The 20,519-nt window shown below is 33.5% G+C and overlaps 3 protein-coding genes and 1 non-coding gene across 10 annotated transcripts; 2 read left to right on the top strand and 2 right to left on the bottom strand.

Annotated features, from left to right (window-relative positions):
- The first annotated feature begins 241 nt into the window (after positions 1–241).
- Positions 242–7,513, top strand: LOC11446732 (mediator of RNA polymerase II transcription subunit 22a). Of its 6 annotated transcripts, none has more exons than XM_024775629.2 (7): positions 242–451; positions 676–758; positions 1,977–2,050; positions 2,619–2,894; positions 4,304–4,479; positions 6,275–6,340; positions 6,963–7,513. In XM_024775629.2, exons 5-7 carry the CDS (start codon positions 4,333–4,335, stop codon positions 7,200–7,202), a joined length of 453 nt encoding a protein of 150 aa, XP_024631397.1. In that variant the 5' UTR covers positions 242–451; positions 676–758; positions 1,977–2,050; positions 2,619–2,894; positions 4,304–4,332; the 3' UTR covers positions 7,203–7,513. The 6 variants fall into 6 exon arrangements, with proteins under 6 accessions (XP_024631397.1, XP_039686551.1, XP_003595880.1 ...); XM_039830617.1 differs by having other exon boundaries at positions 4,229–4,479; XM_003595832.4 differs by lacking the exon at positions 2,619–2,894.
- Positions 7,514–9,539: 2,026 nt separating this feature from the next.
- Positions 9,540–12,445, top strand: LOC11446731 (serine/threonine-protein kinase RHS3). Of its 2 annotated transcripts, XM_024776152.2 has the most exons (4): positions 9,540–9,683; positions 9,781–9,855; positions 10,122–10,942; positions 11,404–12,445. In XM_024776152.2, exons 2-4 carry the CDS (start codon positions 9,838–9,840, stop codon positions 12,278–12,280), a joined length of 1,716 nt encoding a protein of 571 aa, XP_024631920.1. In that variant the 5' UTR covers positions 9,540–9,683; positions 9,781–9,837; the 3' UTR covers positions 12,281–12,445. The 2 variants fall into 2 exon arrangements, with proteins under 2 accessions (XP_024631920.1, XP_003595879.3); XM_003595831.4 differs by lacking the exon at positions 9,540–9,683 and having other exon boundaries at positions 9,691–9,855.
- Positions 12,446–12,875: 430 nt separating this feature from the next.
- LOC112419564 (U5 spliceosomal RNA) lies at positions 12,876–12,992 on the bottom strand. The gene has a single exon (XR_003009692.1). It is a non-coding gene; the product is annotated as a U5 spliceosomal RNA (small nuclear RNA).
- Positions 12,993–14,104: 1,112 nt separating this feature from the next.
- Positions 14,105–20,223, bottom strand: LOC11445769 (isocitrate dehydrogenase [NADP]). The gene is made up of 15 exons (XM_003595830.4): positions 19,978–20,223; positions 19,458–19,501; positions 19,125–19,234; positions 18,154–18,191; positions 17,945–18,022; positions 17,765–17,818; positions 17,586–17,687; positions 17,319–17,410; positions 17,122–17,225; positions 16,932–17,000; positions 16,735–16,850; positions 16,600–16,634; positions 16,322–16,464; positions 14,722–14,844; positions 14,105–14,631 (listed from the first exon to the last, which is right to left on the bottom strand). Exons 1-15 carry the CDS (start codon positions 20,024–20,026, stop codon positions 14,538–14,540), a joined length of 1,251 nt encoding a protein of 416 aa, XP_003595878.1. The 5' UTR covers positions 20,027–20,223; the 3' UTR covers positions 14,105–14,537.
- Positions 20,224–20,519: the final 296 nt, after the last annotated feature.

The following is a 20,519-nucleotide window of genomic DNA, read 5'->3' as shown; positions in this document are numbered from 1 at the left end:
ATTAGGATTCTAATCTTATTTTATAGATTTGGGGAAGAAAGGAATTTTGAAATTTTGGGAATTTTGAACTTTAGGTGACAAATTATAACAGTTATTTTTATGTAAAAGCGAGTTCGAATTTTCTATAAATCAATCAATTTTTTTAAGCAATAAATAAATTTGATTCTTGAAATTTTTTTCATTTAGACCAAATTAATCCATGTTTACGTGACAGACATAATAAAATCTTGTGAGAGGTTAACGACACACGTCATGAAGTGACAGATTTGACTGACATTCGGTAAATTCAGGGATTTACTTGGGTACTTACTCCTTCTCTCCCACTCTTCTTCTCTAATCACACCAAACACCGTGAGACACCCACTCTTCTTCTCGCCTCACGACTCTGTTCTTACTCAGTCACGTTTCCCGCCGCTGGTTTCTCTTCTCTCGCCTCTTGTTGTCAGAAAAGGTAATTCTCCAATTGCTTGTTTTGGGGTTTCAGAATTGGGAATTGGATCAAATTTGATATATTATGCTTTACTCTTAACACATTGTATATTATTCAATTTCAAACCTGTTAGTTAGGTATGATCAAATTTGAATATACATGTCATGACCTTTAACTGTTTGTTGAAATGTTTCTTCTAATACTGCCGCTAACATCTCAGTTTCCTTACTTTATCAAAATTAAAGGGAAAGATTCAAAGAACCAACTTCTTGGCTTTGTCAGGAGGAACCCCAATTTCAGTATATATAACTACGACAAGAAAAATTCGGTAAGCACAATTGTTAAAGCCTAGAGATTTCCCTGCCTGGTGGTATGGGTTCATAATTGTTCATTATTGCTTATTTTGTTACGTATTGTGCATTGTGTTTTTTTTTTTGTACAATTGTGCTTACAAAGTCACTGTTCTATTTTATAGGATGAACTAATTTTTCCTGTGCTTACCTAAAAATAGGTCGTCGTCAATGATTTGAATAGTAATTTCTTTGAAATTTTAGCCACACCAATATCGAAAGAGGCGCTACATTGTGGACCACACTAATGCTGGTGGCAAATAGCTTTTAGAAAAAGGGAATCATTCAGTTATTGTTGAAAATTCTGCCTTCATTGTGGACCGCCCTAGCCGCCTAATTGCGGCATTTGGGTTGTCTTCATTGTGTTGGGTGTGAAGGTTTCAATTTAGTCCCGCATTGCCTAGAAATATGGGCTGTGTAGTGTTTGTAAAGCTCGGGCAGCCCTCTCCTTATAAGCCAGTCTTGTAAGGTTGAATTAGGCCCAACCCAAATTCTAAGAGGAAATCTTATTTTTGGGAATATTTTTCCATTAGAAATAGGTAGAGAGCACTTGCCCTCTGCAAAGAGGTTGCTCCGTGGTTGAGGAACCAATTCCTCAGTAAATCCTCGTTTGAATTCAATAATACACACTACCTTACTCATTTCTATCTTATTTTATTCTCTCTGTTTTGCTGTGATACTTTCTGGTTTCCTAACACTTCGATTGGGAACTTTGTTTTGTATCTGATTGTACTTATAGCTTCTAAATTATGATATATCTGCTGAAATAGCGGGGGTGGTTTAGGCTGCAGCTCATTCTTTCCAATTGTAACAAGCCAAGGCAACAAGTTTTTTTGTGGGTTGAAATCTGAATGTTATTTTTAGTTTTTTAGCTACCTGAGTTGAAACTTTTTGTCATTCAAGTGATTTAGAATTGTGCTCCTACATCCTCCAATAATCCCATAGTAGTAAGAACAAACAAATGTAACCAAAACATCAAGGCTTTTGTGCTTTTTTATTTATCATACATTTCATCACCTACGAAAATATTCATATAGTTTCGGATGATTTTAATCATCATCTCTGTAGGAATTACTCTGTTTATTTTGTTCCACATAGGTTTTTATGTCTTGTTCAACATCCTTTTTCCCTTCTTTCTTATTTTATTTTTAATGCTTGACTATTCTAATTCGGTTGTTATGTGTGACCTATTGCAGATAAAGACACTGCTATCACACTTTGCCTTTTTCACGACTTTGTTGTTCTTTAATTGGTTAGCCGACCCCTCAAGGTAAACAACTCAGACTGTTACTGGTAACTTTATTTTTTACTGTTCAGGATTTGATAGATCACTTGATGTTATATTGCATTGCAATAATAATACCACACTTTTTTTTGCCTTGAGCTATTACCAGGATTTTATTTTAATGTTTGTTCATGGCGTTCTTGTAATTTAGAGGGTAATAGTAATATGATAGGGTTTTCTTACTGGATCTGGTAATGCAATTTTCTAAATGAAGTATTATATTTTCTTTACATTTTAAAGAAAAACTTCAAGTACTTTTGTTTTTATATATATAATTATAATTATAATTTTCAAACTGTTAAAAACAATTGTAACAACCCACATTTTCCCATAGAACCTTAATGACACTAACTTATGTGAATTAGAGGAGAAAATAATTAGTGAACAAAGAATTCTAATCAAGCCCAACATAAATTTAGGCCCAAAAACTTAGAGAAGGGGCACAATTGGAATAGTGGTGATTGACAAAGGACATTATAGTAACTTCATGTTATAATTTCCATACATGTATTAACAAAACCTCATTATTTTTCTCATTCAACTCCAAAATCAGAAAAGAACACAAGTTCTTCCCTCTTCTCTTCTTCGTTCCTCCATCTATACACAACAACAAACCACCAATTCTCAAAATTATATTCTTCCACCATTCCCCAACTTGAAGCACTTGATTACAAAGTCAGGAAGTTAGAAACAAAGAGGAGCTTTTGAATTAGGGTTCAATTGAAGAGGAGAAATTAGGAAATAAAGCTTAGAGCAAAGAATTAGAGAAAGAGTTCGCATCAAAGGAAGAGTTAAGGAGCTAGCATCACCATCTCATTTATCAATTAAGGTGGGTTTCCTTCACTTTTCTAATTGAATATCCATTTAAGTGTAAAATGGGGTTTAGGGTTGAATAGAAAAGAAAAGGGATTTTAGTGATTTATCATGATTTTGAGTATTAAGAGTAGTTATGGGATCACGAAATTGCATGCATGAGCATACATTCCTGAAACTATTGAATTAGATTTATGAAATTGCTTGAATTTAATGAATTTATAGTTGTAATGGTTGATTGTGTGAGAAGAAGTACTTAAAAATTTATATGCATGTGTATTGATATGTTAATTGATTCACTACTTGAACCTTATTTGGCTACTCGTCATTGATTGATTAACATATGTGTTAAGAGAGTTTTTGAATTGGGTAAATGTGGATATTGAGTAATATTGCAATTCTGGCCCTGTTTTTGAATTTCAGGATACACCTGTAGTATTTCGATCAAATCTTTTCCCCTATAACTCCATTTTAAACGATTCTTTCTTTTGTGGAAAATAGACTAAATTCCCTTCAATTTGAGTACAAATTTCATAGTATTTGGATTAGTATTGATGTCTAAAAACGTGTTTGAAGTTAGGATAAAAATGCAGAACTTGTTCCGTTTTGTGACTGGAGGCATTACTGGAGTTAATCTATCTCCGTCTTACCAAATGATTCATTAGAGATAATTGACTTGTTAGTGATCGTTCTAATGTGACGGTCATTTATGTTCATAAGTCGGTTAGTTTAGGTTGTCAGAGTTTTCCCACATTCGATAACTTATACAATTATTTGTATACTTATTAGTTATAAGTTAAGATTAAGTGAATGCATAATAATGTAATTACTGTAAGTAATTAACTGATGAATTTCTCTGCAACATTTAAATTTCTTATCAATATTTTATGTTTTAAATTGCGAATTTTGTTCAATGTTGAGATTATGTTTTATCTCAATTGGAAAGTTCACTGAGATAGTCAATATCTCACCCCATGTTGATTTCTATTTTTTCAATTATAAACCATTTCAAAGTATCTATCAACAGAGCCGGATCACAGTCAGAGTCTAGTTTAGGTTTTATCTCAAATGTTGCATTTCAAAGAGTGTCAATTATGTATTTATAACTATTTTGTAAATGTTTTCTATAATGCAAGACATTCTGTTTATTTAATTTGAATTTTTAGAGTAAATTCCTATTTGAGATGAAATGTTTTAAATTCTTAATGTCAAAAAATGAGACGTTACAATTATTATAGGCATATATTGCTTATAATTTTGATCTTTTTGAAATTAGTTATGTTTTGTACTTTTTCAGTTTTTTGCCAATTTGAATACTGAAGTCAATTTTATTTTCATCTTGCCTCTAAGATGTTTATTTTTATAATATAATACGCACTTTGTGTTCTGGAAGCTGAGTTGGTGAGCGTCTCCCTTGTTCTTCAGAGTTTCATCACCGAGTGGAGAATAAGAGAATGAACAAAGGTGGACCAGGCGGAGGTGGGCCCACTGCGGCAGCGGCGGCAGCGGCTGCTCAGAAACAGAAGACGTTGTTGCAGAGAGTGGAAGGTGATATCGCCAACATTGTGGACAATTTCAGCCACCTCGTCAATGTTGCCAGGGTATGTACATATCTTAATTTTCTGTATTTTCCATTTTGACAGTGTTTTCAAATAAAGGTTAGTATGAACACTGAGATGCCATATGTATGTGGTTATTGGTATATATTTCATCCAAAATTTAAATAGTATTGAGTTTTGGTTTTCTTTGTACATGTACACTTGAGTCCTATTTTGATACCATATGGATTTCATTGATTTGATAAGTGATGATCCATGTACTGTGTAATTGCACCTTGCACAATGGTGTTGATGATATCAACTATTCTGAAATTCCGTTGTTGAGTTATCTATTGGAATTGGGATTTTGCTTATATCCCAAAGACCCAAACCCAACGGTGGTCTTTTGAACCGTGCACATTTTGAGTCCCATTTTGAAGCTATGAAGCACGGACACCTCTAGGACTAGACGTGTCGCGGTGTCCGACACTCCTATGACACCCGTACGACACGTGTCGAACCGGTGTCTTAAATAATTGATTTTTTCTTTACTTTGACACTCCTACGATCGGTCTCCAACACCTATATAACACTCATACGAGCCGTGTCGGACAACTCAAACAAATATTTAAAACAAATTTTTTCTCTCTCTTGCTTCCGCACACCATAGATACAAGAGTTACATATGTTTTGAGAAATGTTGATCGATTAGTGGTTATAGACATTATAGTTGATTATATCGTTTTTAGCTTATTTGATAGTAGATGAATAAATAAAGGTCAAATACTATGATATCTTGTTGTAGAACTTTTTCTAATGACATAAATTGCTCAAGTTAGATGTTTATATATGTATTTTAATTTTCATTTTAGATCGTCTTTAAATAAATTAAAATATATGTAACGGTGTCCTATATTTTTTACATTAGCGGTGTCGACGTGTCCGTGAGTGTTGTGTCAGGTGTCCGTGTCGGAGTCCATGCTTCATAGTTTTGAAGTAATGTTTTGCTATTTCTTGGTTTTCTTGTAATTATACCAAATGCATGCATTATGCAACTATGTCAAAAAAGTTATACACTGTCCTTGAAGGTATATGGGATAAGTTTGAGCTTTCAATTACATGCTGAATAAAATCAGGTGTAGGAATTAAGAAAGAAAAGAGTGAGTGAGAGACGACACTAAGGATGACTAACCGATTTGTCTTATAGAATCATTTAAGGTGAAAAGAACAAATAAAATATGCTTGTTCATTGAGAGGCTGAAACAATGAGAAGATGCAACTAAAGGCGCAGTAAAATACATCATGGTGAAAGAGTCACTTATGCTATAATCTATCTTGAAATATCTTGAGAGATGCCATCTGCATTGAGGATATGTTATGATTTAACATTTTCGGTTGTTTGCCACTGGCTTACACAGTTATAATAGAAGGTTGGGAGGGAGTTTAAGGATAATGATAATCATGGTGTATTGAGAATGCCAATGTCAGATTTAGTCTTTGAGTTGACTTTCTTTGAGAAAAAAGATTACAGTGTTTGTTTCATCAACATTGTCAAGTTTATAAATGGCTCTGAGTGTATCAATAGAAAAGAGTCGGTTGTTTGTCATCGTGTCTCTTATCTTATGTTCAGGGATTAAACATATATAAACATGTATATCTTTCTTATTGCTTATAACATCTTGTCCTTAGTTTTTATAGCTCCGAGAAAATGGTGTATATCGTCACTTCTGTTGAGTGTTGACTAGTTATTTCTTCTTGTCAAACACAACTAATTATTTTGATTTTCTGGCACTCTAAAATATGTGCATAATGTTCAGTTTGTTGTTAACATCATACAACCTTGCTTGTACTCTTGCAGGTAAATGATCCACCTGTTAGAAATTCACAGGAAGCTTTTATGATGGAGATGCGTGCTGCTAGGATGGTAAGACTACAGCTCTGTTGATTCTTATGCTTCGGTGCAAGTATATTGCAAAGGCTGTTTTATATGGGTTTTGTGCATCGATATTCTTAGTGTTACTGTGGACTGGTGAGAAATTTGCTTGTCAGTACTCAGTACCTTACTACCTATAAGAGTGGTTGATTGTGTCTGACATAACTGGACATGTCATTATTTTGTGAAGCATATTTTAAGCAACACTGTTAGATAGAGTTGAATAGTAATTGCATTGCTCCATTGTTCTGGTCGTTTGTCATGTCTAGTGTTGGGTTTTAACTGCAATAATTGGAAGATTTGGATGGGATAGAAAGTGTGTTCGTAAAGTTTTAAATAGACAGACTAAAAAAGGTTAAAATTAAATGTCACATGAAATGTTAAAAGGGCGTAAAATATAAATTTGTAATTTTCCTCCATTGTAGTCCCTCTCCTCCCCACCAAACAAGAAGAGTTATTTTCCCTTTCCTCTCCTCCTCCCCTCCTACAACCACTTAGAATGTATGTAAATATTAGGACCTTCTATTAAAATGTCTCCTCTCTGTCGAGCCAGACAGACCCTTGGCATTATCGTTATATTTTTCTCATTTTTTGATATTGATGAATGACACAGGTCCAAGCAGCTGATTCGTTACTTAAATTGGTATCGGAGCTGAAGCAGACTGCAATATTTTCAGGATTTGCTTCCCTTAATGACCATGTAGAACAAAGAAGGCTTGAGTTTAACCAACTGGCAGAAAAAACAGACCACACATTATCTACGATTGGAGAGGAAGCTGCAGCTAGCCTGAAAGAACTTGAATCCCATTATTCCTCTTCTGCGCAGAAGACTATTCAAGATGTACAACCCTAGTTGAGATCAAATCAATGTTGCTGGCATCTGTAACTTGATGTAAGATATCTTTAGTATAAAAGTAGGTTGTATTTTTTTGTTTAATGATAGTGAATCTCAACGCAGTGGTTAGAGACAGAGTTGTTTGTGTGACTTGGAGGTTGTAGGTTTGTGGAATAGACTCACAAACTTGTCAACTTTTAATTTAAAAATATTTATAATTTCCTTGTTTGGATGACTGTATAATTTCTCACAAATCTACATTTCCATCCAATCTAGTGCTAGGTACTCCCTCCGGTCTCCAATTATACATATCGGATTCAATTTTTTAATCAAATACATCAACTTTAACTTCTTTTTTTCTTCTTATATTTGAGGTTGGAGTAATATTTTCTTTCTCTGGCCTCGCCTGCATTCCTCTCAATAGTCAATTCTTAGGTATATGACAGAATTTTTCCCTCATCAATTGCTGACTCATTCTGTTGTGGGTCCCATCCAATTATTGGATTCTGTTGTAGGCCCATTTCAATCACTGGTGCCCTTGCAATGCACTAAATGGCTTTTACATCATATCATGGTTCCTGTATTAAATGATTTCACTGTAATCAGGGAACATCAACCACCATCTTAAACATGATCTGGCATTAAACAAACTTGGCAATTGACCATCCTATTATTCCTATCCCTTCACGTTGAAGTTGATTTTCAGCATCAGTTCAACTTTTCCACAAGTGATATACCACGTTATCACCATGTAATATGTATGCTCTTAAGTCTCTATCTAACCAGATGTTATGTTACACTTACACCACTTAATAATTAATTATTTGATTTATGTATTATAATTTATATTATTTTTGCCATAAATACACTTTTGTCACTATTTTCAAAATAATGAAGCCTTGGTCAGTTGGTCGTCCAATTTCAAAACCGTCTTTCCCCCAATTTTACCTTTTTTTTCTTAATTTTGGATCTACGTCTCATTTTTTTAATCACGTAGCTGAATGATATATCAAATGATGTCATTTACATAATAATTAATAATCCCTCTTATTTCAAAAAGAATAATTAATACTCCCTCTAGAATGAAGTTTTAATGGTGGTCCTTCAAGAACTTTGTAAAAGGTCGTGTTAACATTGTTTAATCCACATTGAACTTAGTAGCAGTCACATGTGTTTTTATGACGGATATTCTAAAAAAATAACTTTGTACTTTTAACGAGACTTAAAGTATCAATCCAAAATAAAAAACTTAAAGGACTAATCGAAAATAAAATCAAACTTAAAGGGTAACTAGTAAAAAAAATTAAAAAATATAATTTGTATGCACAAACAATATAAAACAGTTTTATACGTATGATCAAACCTCACTATTTAGATATTTGTATAAATATTCTAAATAATATTATCATAACATATTTAAATAATTAAATCTACATGGATGTCTCTACGCATATAAATTAAACTCAATATAGAGAAAATAACCGTGAAAAAAATAAGAATTTTCATACATGGTAGCTAAGCTAAGGTGATGACAACATAGCATGGAGTTGCCAATTTAAGGACATAAGTAAGAGTGGTCAAATATATAGGAGAGGGAGGCAGTTAAAACCCCATTTTCCATTTGAGAATATTACTCCTATCCATTCTTTTTTCATACCTGTGACCATTTCCTCTCTCTCAAAAAAAACTCATCACTGTACTTAATAAAATCACATTAATTTTCATATAGTATTTTATTTTCCATTTTCTATATATAAAATATCGGTTTTTCCTAATTGTGGTTATTTTTCTATCTTCTAACTCTTGTTCCACAATTTCCTCTCATACATGATATGAATCTCAAATGTTTTTTTGATCATAGGTTGTGTTCCAATCAACAACCAGCTCATTTTCAATATTCACATGTCATTTCTTTCCTTAACCAAACAACCTTGTTCTCATAATGTCTCTCTTTTTCTTCTTGAAAAGAAATTTAGATGTTATATTCATTTGACCATGCAACTCAAACATTATTGTCATTAGCTCTTACATAGCCTCAGGAGTTACAAGGATTGATGCCATTTCTAACTTTAAGGTTTTTATATTGCTTTCCTTGAAATCTCTTTTCTTTGTCACATCAATCTTCAACATATATGTCTTAAAGGTTGGAAACATATCATTGTCACATATATGTCCCCATGTTTTTATTTGTTTATTTTTCTCTTTTTGTTAATAAATTGTTGTTTAAATTACATTCCATAACGTGGATACCATGAATATGGTTTTTTGGTTCTTTATGCTCTTGACTTTTATGTCATGGCACCCTGCATGTTCAACAATAAGGCTTTTTTTTTTTTTTTTTTTTCACAATTAATTTGTACATATTATATCACAAGAAGAAATTAAATCACATTTTGTGAATACAATTTTGGTATCACATTAGATACATTAAAAAAGATGCTAGTACTTTTAGTTTCATATAAAAAATGATAAATATATATGGATTTGTTTGAGTCTGAGGTATGTGTTAAAATCATGAAATCAACATTCTCATTGTTTTTCCAAAACAATACATTTATCATCTCTCCATAACCAATTTTCAATTATTTTCTTCCAGAAATTTTCGTAAGGGGTGTCATTGTGTTGCACATTCATAGTGCCAAAGCCTATCAAAATGCCTGATTTACCAGAGGTAAGAGTTTCATAATTATTTTTTTCTGCACATGCACAGTTGGTCCATGGTTTCTTAAGTAAAAGATACAACATTGGTTTTAAGTTGCAGCCGCGATTGTAGTTACAAAGCGAACATTTTTAATGCGGGAAAATGTGGCCGTATTGGTTGAAATTATGGTTGTGATATCATTGTGAAGACCTCAAAATTATTTTGGAATGCATTTGTGAAAATTATTCATGATTGTAAAAACTTGATCAAAACTTATGTTTCATTCATATATGCAGATGAATCACAATACATCAGAAGAACAGTTCGAGACGCATAATAATGCTCGTAGTTATCCAAATTCAGGAAACAGTTCACCAACTCATCACAAAAAGTCTAATCAAGAAGAAAAAGAAGCATACAAAAATGAATATTCAGCAAGTGAATCTACTAAACATATGGACCAAGTTTCAAAAACAGATTCAAATTCTGCAAATAAAACTAGACCACAGAAACTAAGTCCACCAAACAAAAACATTCCTGATGCTTTCTTAAGACAAAGTCCAAGGAACAGCAGGATGCCTTCAAATTCTGATGCTGCAACTCCATTACCATCAGGAGTTTCAAAGGGTATGTCTACTAATACAAAGACGAACAATCAAGGTGCGCCAGGAAGTGGAGCTAGCTCTCGAAGCGACAGTTTAGAGAGCACAAGTTGTTCATCGAACATTAGGCCACATACTGGTGGTGATATAAGGTGGGATGCAATTAACATGGCTTCCAAAAATAGTCCTCTAAATCTTACCCATTTTAGGCTTCTGAAGCGTATCGGTTATGGAGACATTGGAAGTGTTTATCTTGTTGAACTTAAAGGAACTGATGCTCATTTTGCTATGAAAGTAATGGACAAGGCTGCTCTTATAAGTAGAAACAAACTTCTTAGATCACAAACTGAAAGGGAGATTCTTGGCCTTCTTGATCATCCCTTTTTGCCTACTTTGTATTCTTACTTTGAGACTGATAAGTTTTACTGTCTGGTTATGGAGTATTGTAGTGGCGGTGATCTTCATTCGCTTCGACAGAAACAACCAAATAAGTGTTTCACCGAAGAAGCTGCAAGGTTAGTTGAATCTATTTGACGCATTTTTTCAACTGTTCTTCCATTTTTCTGCATATATTTCACAGGACATATGGAAGTGGAAACATAACTTCATATAAGTTGATATATTATGTTTGACCACACATTGCAATTGCATGTCTGTATTGGACTTAACAACCTGCGATTACTTTATTCAAGTGAATTGTGCGTTTAGTCCTTAAAATTGTAGGGCTCAGGAAATGTGGTCTATAAAATTAACGAAATTTTGGAAATCCTCGATCACATTAGTTCTTTTGAGTCAGCCAATTTAGTCTCTGATATTGTTTGAGGTGAACTAATGTGATAGATTAATTTCAAGTACTAAATTGTCTCACTCTACGATTGAGTTTTGCCTACTGTCAAGACTTCTGCTAGAAATTTGATTTAACCTTGATAATTCAATTTGTAGATAAGAATCTTATGTTTCAAATCTCTTTTGATAGGTTCTATGCTTCCGAGGTTTTGTTAGCTCTTGAATACCTACACATGCTTGGCATTGTATACCGAGACTTAAAGCCAGAAAATCTTTTAGTTAGGGACGAAGGTCACATCATGCTCTCAGATTTCGATTTATCGCTTCGCTGCTCTGTCTGTCCAACACTTGTCAAGTCGTCCTCCACCCACGGAGGAAACAGCAGTGGCAATAGTGATTCCGGAGGTATATTGAATGATGACCAAGCAGTGATTGCTCAGTCATCAACAAGCTTCTTCCCTCGCATTTTACCTTCGAAGAAAAATCGAAAAGCAAAATCAGACTTCGGCCTATTGGTTAACGGAAACCGCCTTCCTGAACTAATGGCAGAACCAACCAATGTAAGATCAATGTCATTTGTAGGCACACACGAGTATCTCGCACCTGAAATCATCAAAGGAGAAGGACACGGTAGTGCGGTAGATTGGTGGACTTTCGGAATATTCTTGTATGAACTGTTGCACGGTGCAACGCCTTTTAAAGGCGCAGGATACAAAGCGACACTTTTCAATGTTGTTGGACAGCCATTAAGGTTTCCAGATAGTCCTCAAATTAGTCCTGTGGCTAAAGATCTTATTAGAGGATTGTTGATTAAGGAACCTCAGAAGAGAATTGCATATAAAAGAGGAGCAACAGAAATAAAACAGCATCCATTTTTTGAAGGAGTGAATTGGGCTCTAGTTAGAAGTGCAACACCACCACATATACCAGATGCTATAGACTTTTCAAAGTATGCTAAAAAAGAAACAGCACCACCACCAGTTGATAAGAAGTTGCCAGATGTTACCAATGATAAAAAAGGCAAAACTTCAACTGATAATTCGTATGTAGATTTTGAGTATTTTTAGTAGAAATATATATATATATGGATATAAATATATATGTATACTTGTTTTAGCAAAAGTGTAACTTCCTCTTTTCCATGAGAAAAACTTGAAGGCATATCAAAGAACATATCATTGTATTATAAACGCATACATGTAAATTCATTAATATTTTTTTCCTTCTGAATATCTTTTTGTGTCTTTAATATTGTTGTAAGGAGTTCCAAAGTAGCACTGTCTTTTTTTTAATTTGTTATATTTTTTCTGCATGTAAAATAGATAAAAATTGAGGAGTATAAGGGATACTCTAATCCTATGAAGCACTGATACGGTCTTTAATGTAATTATGTGTCGGTGTCGGATACGTATCACGCCTAATCTGAGAAGTGTCCGTGCTACATAGCTCTAATCCTTTCGAACAAAATTATAGTTAACCAAGAGTAACATAGATTTGAAAATCAGTAGAATCTAACTTTAATAAAGTCCTAGATGGAAATTATATTAACTTAGTTTTCTATCCTTGAGTACAACTTTATTCCTTATCAACCAATAAGACTAAACGACAACAAGCCACCATATTCCCATCCTACTCAAATAAAAATTTAAACTGATATTGCAGAGCTCTCAATAAAGAGAGCTCTTTCAAAAATTAGCGTATGCCGCTTTAAGTGACGCGCACACGGTATTCTTTAGTAAAAGGCAAAAGAATAGTTCGCTATGTGCTCATCACACAGCTGCATGGTTTGAAATGAGAGAAGTCCTCTCATTATATAATGTTAATAACACACTTCTGTTTGTGTTCTAGTCGATGTGGGATTTAAACAGCACATTCACATACTAATACCCAAATTACCAACCCCTTCTGTTAATTTCTTGTATCACCTATGCCTTCTCAGTTCTCTCCATCCACAGTTCGTCTCAACTATTCTAAATTTCTATTCTCAAAGAGAGCAAGAAGACTATTTTTTTAGATTCGTGGGGGTAGCAAAACGAAGCTTCAACGCTACGTGTGATGATAAAACAAAACACTCTGGAAGTTGCAGGAACCACATTTAAGGCCTTTATAACCTCGTTATAATGCTCTTACATTATTAATATGCATAGTATTTCATAAAAACTAAACAACAATGTCCAAGTTACTCAAATAGGTTACTAACATAAAGATGTAGCTTAAAAGAGAGACCAAATTAGTCATAAATTCTCTTCCAACTCTGACTTGCAAAAGGACATTACAAAAACTTTTAGACCCTTTGAGTTTTTCAAAAAAATGTTTGTCCTCGGAAGGAAAAAATCACAGATACTCCCTCCGTTTTAAAATATAAGCAAATTTTACTTTTTAGGTTCATTCAATTATTGATGTATGTAGTCCATATTATAAACCACATACATCATTAATTGAATGAACCTAAAAAGTAAAATTTGCTTATATTTTGAAACGGAGGGAGTAGTCTCTAAGGATCACCAACTTTAAAGACATTAATCAATAACAATTTGAAATACTCAAATTAGTCCCTTGGTCTAGGGACTGTGTTCCAATTTTAATTTTTTTTTTTAATTCTGAGAGTGTGACTAATCATGATTTTCAAAAGGGCATGAAATGGGTCATCACTTAACAATTTTTAGCATGTTCTTGACTATTATTTACAAAAGGGCAAAACACCCCATCCATATACTATCAACAACACCACATTTGGATAGTTTTTCTTTTACCATCAAGACTGCTAGTTAATACAAAACCAATCCCTAAGTTCATAATTTGGCCATTTGATCATTGGGTTTGGTGTATTTCAGGCCTCATTTAACAAAAATCTCTACTAATAAAACTTAGCAAATATACCAACTTCCATATTCTATAGAAAATGACAGAAATTTTTATAATGCATGTAATCATTTTCACAAATATATTTAAAAATATCTATAACAACAGAACATAAGATAGAGAATAGCTAGCTCCTCAATTTGGGGATATTGTTACATTTATAGCCCCCTTTTTAGAGCTTGAAAAATCCAAAATAAGTTGAAGTTCAACCAGGCCAATGAATTCTTTGTAAACAGAAGTTTTTCTATCTGTAAGGGGGGAAATCCAGGTTTAGGAAGTGCTTATTTTAAGTAATCACAAATGGGGTTTGTGTTGTCCCTTGGCTTGATTCTGTCTGTTGTGTCTGTCAAGTATCTGCATCATCCTTGTTATTCTCTCCACCCAACTTCTTCCATATTTTATTCAAACAAACATATTCCAAATTCAAAACTTGACATAATAAACCTGAGAAACTAGGGAACTCTACAGCTTTGCCTGTGTAGTTAATCTTGTTCTCAGCTCCTCGGCTACGGCATCAATGAACTCTTCGGTATTCAAATAGTGGGACCTAGAAACCCTACAACAAAATAAAGAACAAGTAGTTTTGATTTGTTAGCAAGAGGAATAACAAGCATTCTGAAAGAACTATCACAGGGCCAGATATTACTTGGGTCCATGAATAAGAAGTGCAAGATCCTTTGTCATTTTTCCCAATTCAACTGTTCCAATGCAAGCTGCTTCCAGTTTCTCCGTGAAGTCCAACAGTCTAGCGTTTCCATCCAACTTTGCCCTGCAAAAGTTACGTTGTTCTAAAAAGTTTAAAATAAAAAACACACTTCTATTTTACCATATTAAAGTCTATTTAGTTTGACAAAACATCTACTTTTGTTAATACTTACAAAAAGTGCAACTTCACTTTTAATTTGTTTTTATGAACAACACAACAACAACAACCAAGCCTTAACCCACTAAGTGGGGTTGGCTACATGAGTTATATGAACAAATAAAACATATATACACACACACACACACACGCACACATATACATATATAATAGTGTCTTGTATAGTTGTTTTTTCCCCCTCTACCTCTAGCAATTGAGATACCCTCCATCTGATATACTCTCCTCACTGCATAATTTACAGATCTTCTCTGCACATGTCAGAACCACCTAAGTTGAGGTTCAACCATAACTCTCTCATGCTATCATTCATTCCTTATCCTATCTCGCTGGAAATTCTACACATCCATTGTAGCATTCTCATCTCTGTTACACTGAGTTTTACTCTCATGTTGCCATTTTACTGCCCAACACTGTGTCATATTAATTACACCGCTGGTCTTACAGATGTATGACAAAATAGAAATCCCCTGAAGCTCTCCTCCATTTCATTCACCCCGCTCGATCTGATGCCTAACATCTCCCCTCTACTTCTCTATATATCTGTCGCATTGTACAATTGACCCAACATATTTGAATTGTATGAGGTCTCCAACTTTCACCTTTAAACTAGGTGTGCTTAGTTTTATGATAAACTTATACTATATATTTCGTCTTACTTCTACTCAAACGAAAGCCATAACCTTCTAAAACTTGTCTCTGACAAAATTTCCTCTCTCGTCTCTCCAAAGAAGTATAGCGGCACTTTTTATTAGTGAAAACCAAAAAACAAAAATAATTAAACTTAACATTTCCATCCTATAACAGGAAAGTTCTAAAAGAAAATGATATTATATAAGAACTTCTATGCAAAGCTTATACATGGAGAACAAACTATAACTTGTGAGAATTGTTTTTTGTTTTTTCAATCTTCAAAAACTTTTAAATTATGATTAAAAATCATTAAACCTTTCCTGTGATTAATTTTTTTCTTTAAAGCGTAAACAAATGAGTCCTTCAATTATAGATTTTTTCATTAAGCTTCTTCCCTTGAGTAATGTGAAGTGAAGAACAATAAAACATTTGTATTATAATTTATAAGGTTTTTTGCTTTTCATAAAAAATATTTATCTAATAGAGTAAATTTTTCAAAAATGTTCATATGTTTTTTATAAAAAAAAATCTTTCTTAGAAAAAACACAAATAAACCTCCACTTAATCTACTCAGCCTGCCATCTGTATTATTTAAGGTGCATACATACAGTTTTTTTGTTGCAGTACATATAGTTTAATCTAAGGTACAAATTCTACAATGACAAAAGATCAAATTCTAGAGATTATAGCATGAAGAAAAAACGATTATATGAATTTCAATTTCAATGCTTACCTATGTGCAAGACCTTGCGACCAGGCAAAAATTGAAGCAATACTGTTAGTACTGGTTTCACCTCCCTTTTGATGAACCCGAAAATGACGGGTAACAGTGCCATGGGCTGCCTCTGCTTCAATAGTTTTCCCATCCGGGCAAACCTGTACCATATTTTAGCTTCTTGAACATCCATGCAAGAAAAGGTATGTAACCGAAGAAAAGACAGATAGAAACATAATAAAAGGATATGTGTTAAAGGAAAAGCGAAATAGTACAAAGGATTACAAACGCAATACCAGTGTTGATGTCATCAATCCAAGAGAACCAAATCCTGTTCAATAGAAACCATTTTTCAGATCTTAACAAAAGCAGCAAAACTCTCAATAACTAAAAACTAAGTTAATGTGATAAGAGCATATGGATTTCCCCACCTTGAGCTATGAAATCACTCTGCACATCCCCATCATAATTTTTGCAGGCCCATACATAACCCCCATCACTTTTAAGAGCATACGCAACCATGTCATCTATAAGACGGTGTTCATACCTAATAATCAAGAATGTCAATTATCAATCAATGCTTATGAAAGAAAAGTTTCTGACTAGCATGACAGGCAATTAGTCTAACCATATTCCTGCAGCTTTAAACTTGTGACTCCATTTGCTGTCATAAACTTCTTGGAAAATATCCTTGAATCTTCACAAAAGCAAAGAGTTAGAAATGTGCTTAGGGATCTGACAACTACAATTATAATAGCATCTCGATTAATTCAAGAATCACAAAATATAGAGAATGAACAACGAATATAACAGCATACCTTCCATCATATTTCTTTAGAATGGTGTTTTTAGTGCTAAGATAGAGAGGCCATTTTTTCTCGAGAGCAATGTTCATTGAAGCCTCGGCAAACGCTCGAATAGACTGTTTCAAGACCAAATACCACATTTATTATTGCCACCGTAGTTAAAAATATGTTCAGAGAGAATAATAATAAAAAGCCATTCACATGCAAACCTCATCGGTATTGTACATGGCCAAGCCTACACCTCCAGCACCAGTAAAGTTATACACCTCTAGCTCTTTAGGTTCTTCATGTCCACTAGGTGCTGTAAAGCACAACTGAATTTGTGAGATACTTTAAATTTATAGACCTCCAACTTTATATTTTTTAGAAATTGACGTCAACTTTGGTTGAGAAAAATTGCAACTTCATCAACATTGTATATACCAACTATGTAAGCCATGACTCATGAGAAACAGTTGACTGGATATTGACTTTACCAAACACTAACTTTAGCTTTCCCGGGCCTTTTATAACTGCATCAGTTGCCCGATATTGGTCTCCAAAAGCATGTCTTCCAATGCATATTGGCTTCGTCCAGCCTAAACAATAGCTAGCAATTAACACTTACTATCGTAAAGCAACATTCAGATTTCATAAGTTTTATATTTTTAGGCACCTGAAACAAGTCGAGGAATGTTTTTACAGATAATCGGCTCTCTAAAAACTGTACCTGTAAGGATATAGAGTGATAGTTTCCATATATGTCAATTACAAACCAAACATAAAACAGCTTCTTCAAAAACAAAAAAACAAAAAACATAAAAAAGGGTTGCAAAAAGCATCAGAGTTTAATTACCATTTAAGATGTTCCGGATTGTCCCATTTGGGCTCTTCCACATTTGTTTTAGGTTAAACTCCTTGACACGGCCTTCATCTATGAAAAACAAAACCTTTGGATGTGAATTTCATTAACACATATGCATCATATTGGTAAACAAATAAAACCTTAAGTTAAGATGACATGGAAAGTCGCACATCATTCCAAATAAAAATAATTATGAATACCTGGAGTAATTGTTGCACATTTGATAGCTACGTTATACCTACAAAGATAGGAAAAGAAATCCCATGATGATATTAGGAGGCCTGGCATATGAGAATATTTCTAAAAAATTCATATAGAAATGAAAACATTGAAAGCAAGAAGAGGCATCATTGTAATAAGAGAGATCCCAACTAGGCTAACACCTCATCTAGCACCAATCATTTGCGCATACCAGAGATTATTATTTAAAAAATCATTTGCAGCATACCGAAGATTATTATTTAAAAAGATTAATATTTATACCAACACACGTCTGATGGAAAATTCTACTGCAAAATTTTCCTGAATTTGATAATAGGGTGCCATTATAATGATTTAACATGGGAACACGGATATAAATAACAAATGGCTGAGAGCCAGTTTCAAGTGATGAGTGAGATGAATGGTTAGTCTACTGTTAAAGTAACACTTTTGGGGCATTACAGTTCTAGTTTAGTTAACCTCTTCTAAGAAACACGTGGACAGCATTAAGGTGGTAATTGTTTCACGTTAATATAAATACATTATTGGGAATCGATGACATTCCAAAGAACATTCTGATGGGAATGCTACTCTGCCATGGGCATATTCGTTTTCAACATGTATGTTCCCGTGAGTATATTTATTTAACATGAAACAAATGTTGTATGTATACTTTTTTCAGAATTTCATGGCAATTTCGAATAAAAGAAGACATCTCTAAGGTATCGAGATAAATGGGATATCTTATCTGAAATTCAAACATGCAAAGGGTAATAAACAAGATAGGGGTGAACTTTCCTCTTGATATTAACTGTATTGCAAATCGTGATCATAACAATAGTCATGGAAACAACAAATAAAAATTAAAGGAAAAGCAAGAATGTGACACTGATAGCAACAACAAAATCATACACAATCTCCACAACAAAGACAAGTAAAGACGACTCGTGAGAAATACTAGATTACATACTTCAGGGTAGCTTCGCCACTTTCAACGGTAACTCTATCATTAGTGGCATCTCGATGAGGAAGGCCAAGGTCAAAATACTTAATATCCAGCTCCAGAAATGGGAAAATAAGCTACAAAATGTACAAAGTACAAAAATAAAGAATAAGTATTCGAGATATAGTCAGACAGAGATTAATAGTGAGTCGTATGTTGATATGTAGTTTAGTTACAGTTTTCTTAATGCCTATAAATGGTTTGGTGTAATCAAATAGCAATTTCACTCTTGTCTCGATACTCTCTTCTGTACCATGTCTGTTAACAACAAGACAGTGCAAGAAAACATAACATAACTACCTTATCTTTGATCATTCTCCAAATTACTCTTGTCATTTCATCTCCTGCAAGTGAAAGACAATGAAAGCTTGATTATTCGGAGAATGAAAGTGTAAGTCAACAAAATGATGCTTTCTGTTCTGATACCTAGTAACCACAAGGCACAATTAACATGATACATTTATTTAGGATGACATACTCCAATTATCTATTAGAACTTGATTCTCAGTAATGACTAAATCACAACATCAATTCAAATACATGGTTAATTACACTCAGCAGGTGGTGAAAGGATATTACAAGTAGTGGCAACTCGTTAATCATCGATTGAACACAATTAATCACGATTTTCAAATGTATATTTGAACACATGTATTACTAAGGACATTCAAATGAACGTAATTAACCACATATTTGAACAAATTGTTGTTGAAATTTGAAAATATAATTTCTATCTAATCAAATAAACAAAAAAAAAAAAAAAGGATAATTGGAATTTCTATCTATGATTAATAATGATAGTAAAAAGAAGGGTACATACCATCCATTTCAACGATAGGGTTATCAACCCTTATTTTCTGAAACCCCATTTGTAATGAACACAGTTTTCAACGCCTGCAGCAGTACCAGTTTTGTTTAGTTGTGTTGGGATCAGACCCAACCTCGTACTTTGTTGGTTCGTTTGTTTCAACACTTTCTTGTTTGTTTTCACGTGGTGGTTGTTTGTTCCACTTATTTTTGGTTGCCGGAATCGTTGTTTTTGTTTACAAATTAGGAAAGTGGGACCAATATAATGGTTGTGGTAAATCACTTGATCCTTTAATAAAGTATAGCAAGATTTACCTTGAGATTGGACAACTCATTTTATATGTGTATATAACTTTTCGAGAGATTAGTCACCGTTAAAACTTATGTAACATAATAATTAAACAAAAATGGAAATTGGGTGTGTTTATAAAAAAAATGGTAAATACCTCTTTTCGTCCTTGTAATATTAGCGAATTCCGATTTTAGTCCCGGTAAAAAAAAAAAAATTAGATTTTGTCCATATAATTTCATATTCTTCCACTTTTGGTCTCTCCT

This window comes from Medicago truncatula, chromosome 2 (genome assembly GCF_003473485.1).
Source record: "Medicago truncatula cultivar Jemalong A17 chromosome 2, MtrunA17r5.0-ANR, whole genome shotgun sequence".
NCBI classification, from domain to species: Eukaryota; Viridiplantae; Streptophyta; class Magnoliopsida; order Fabales; family Fabaceae; genus Medicago; species Medicago truncatula.
This window is presented reverse-complemented; position numbering and strand designations above follow the sequence as displayed.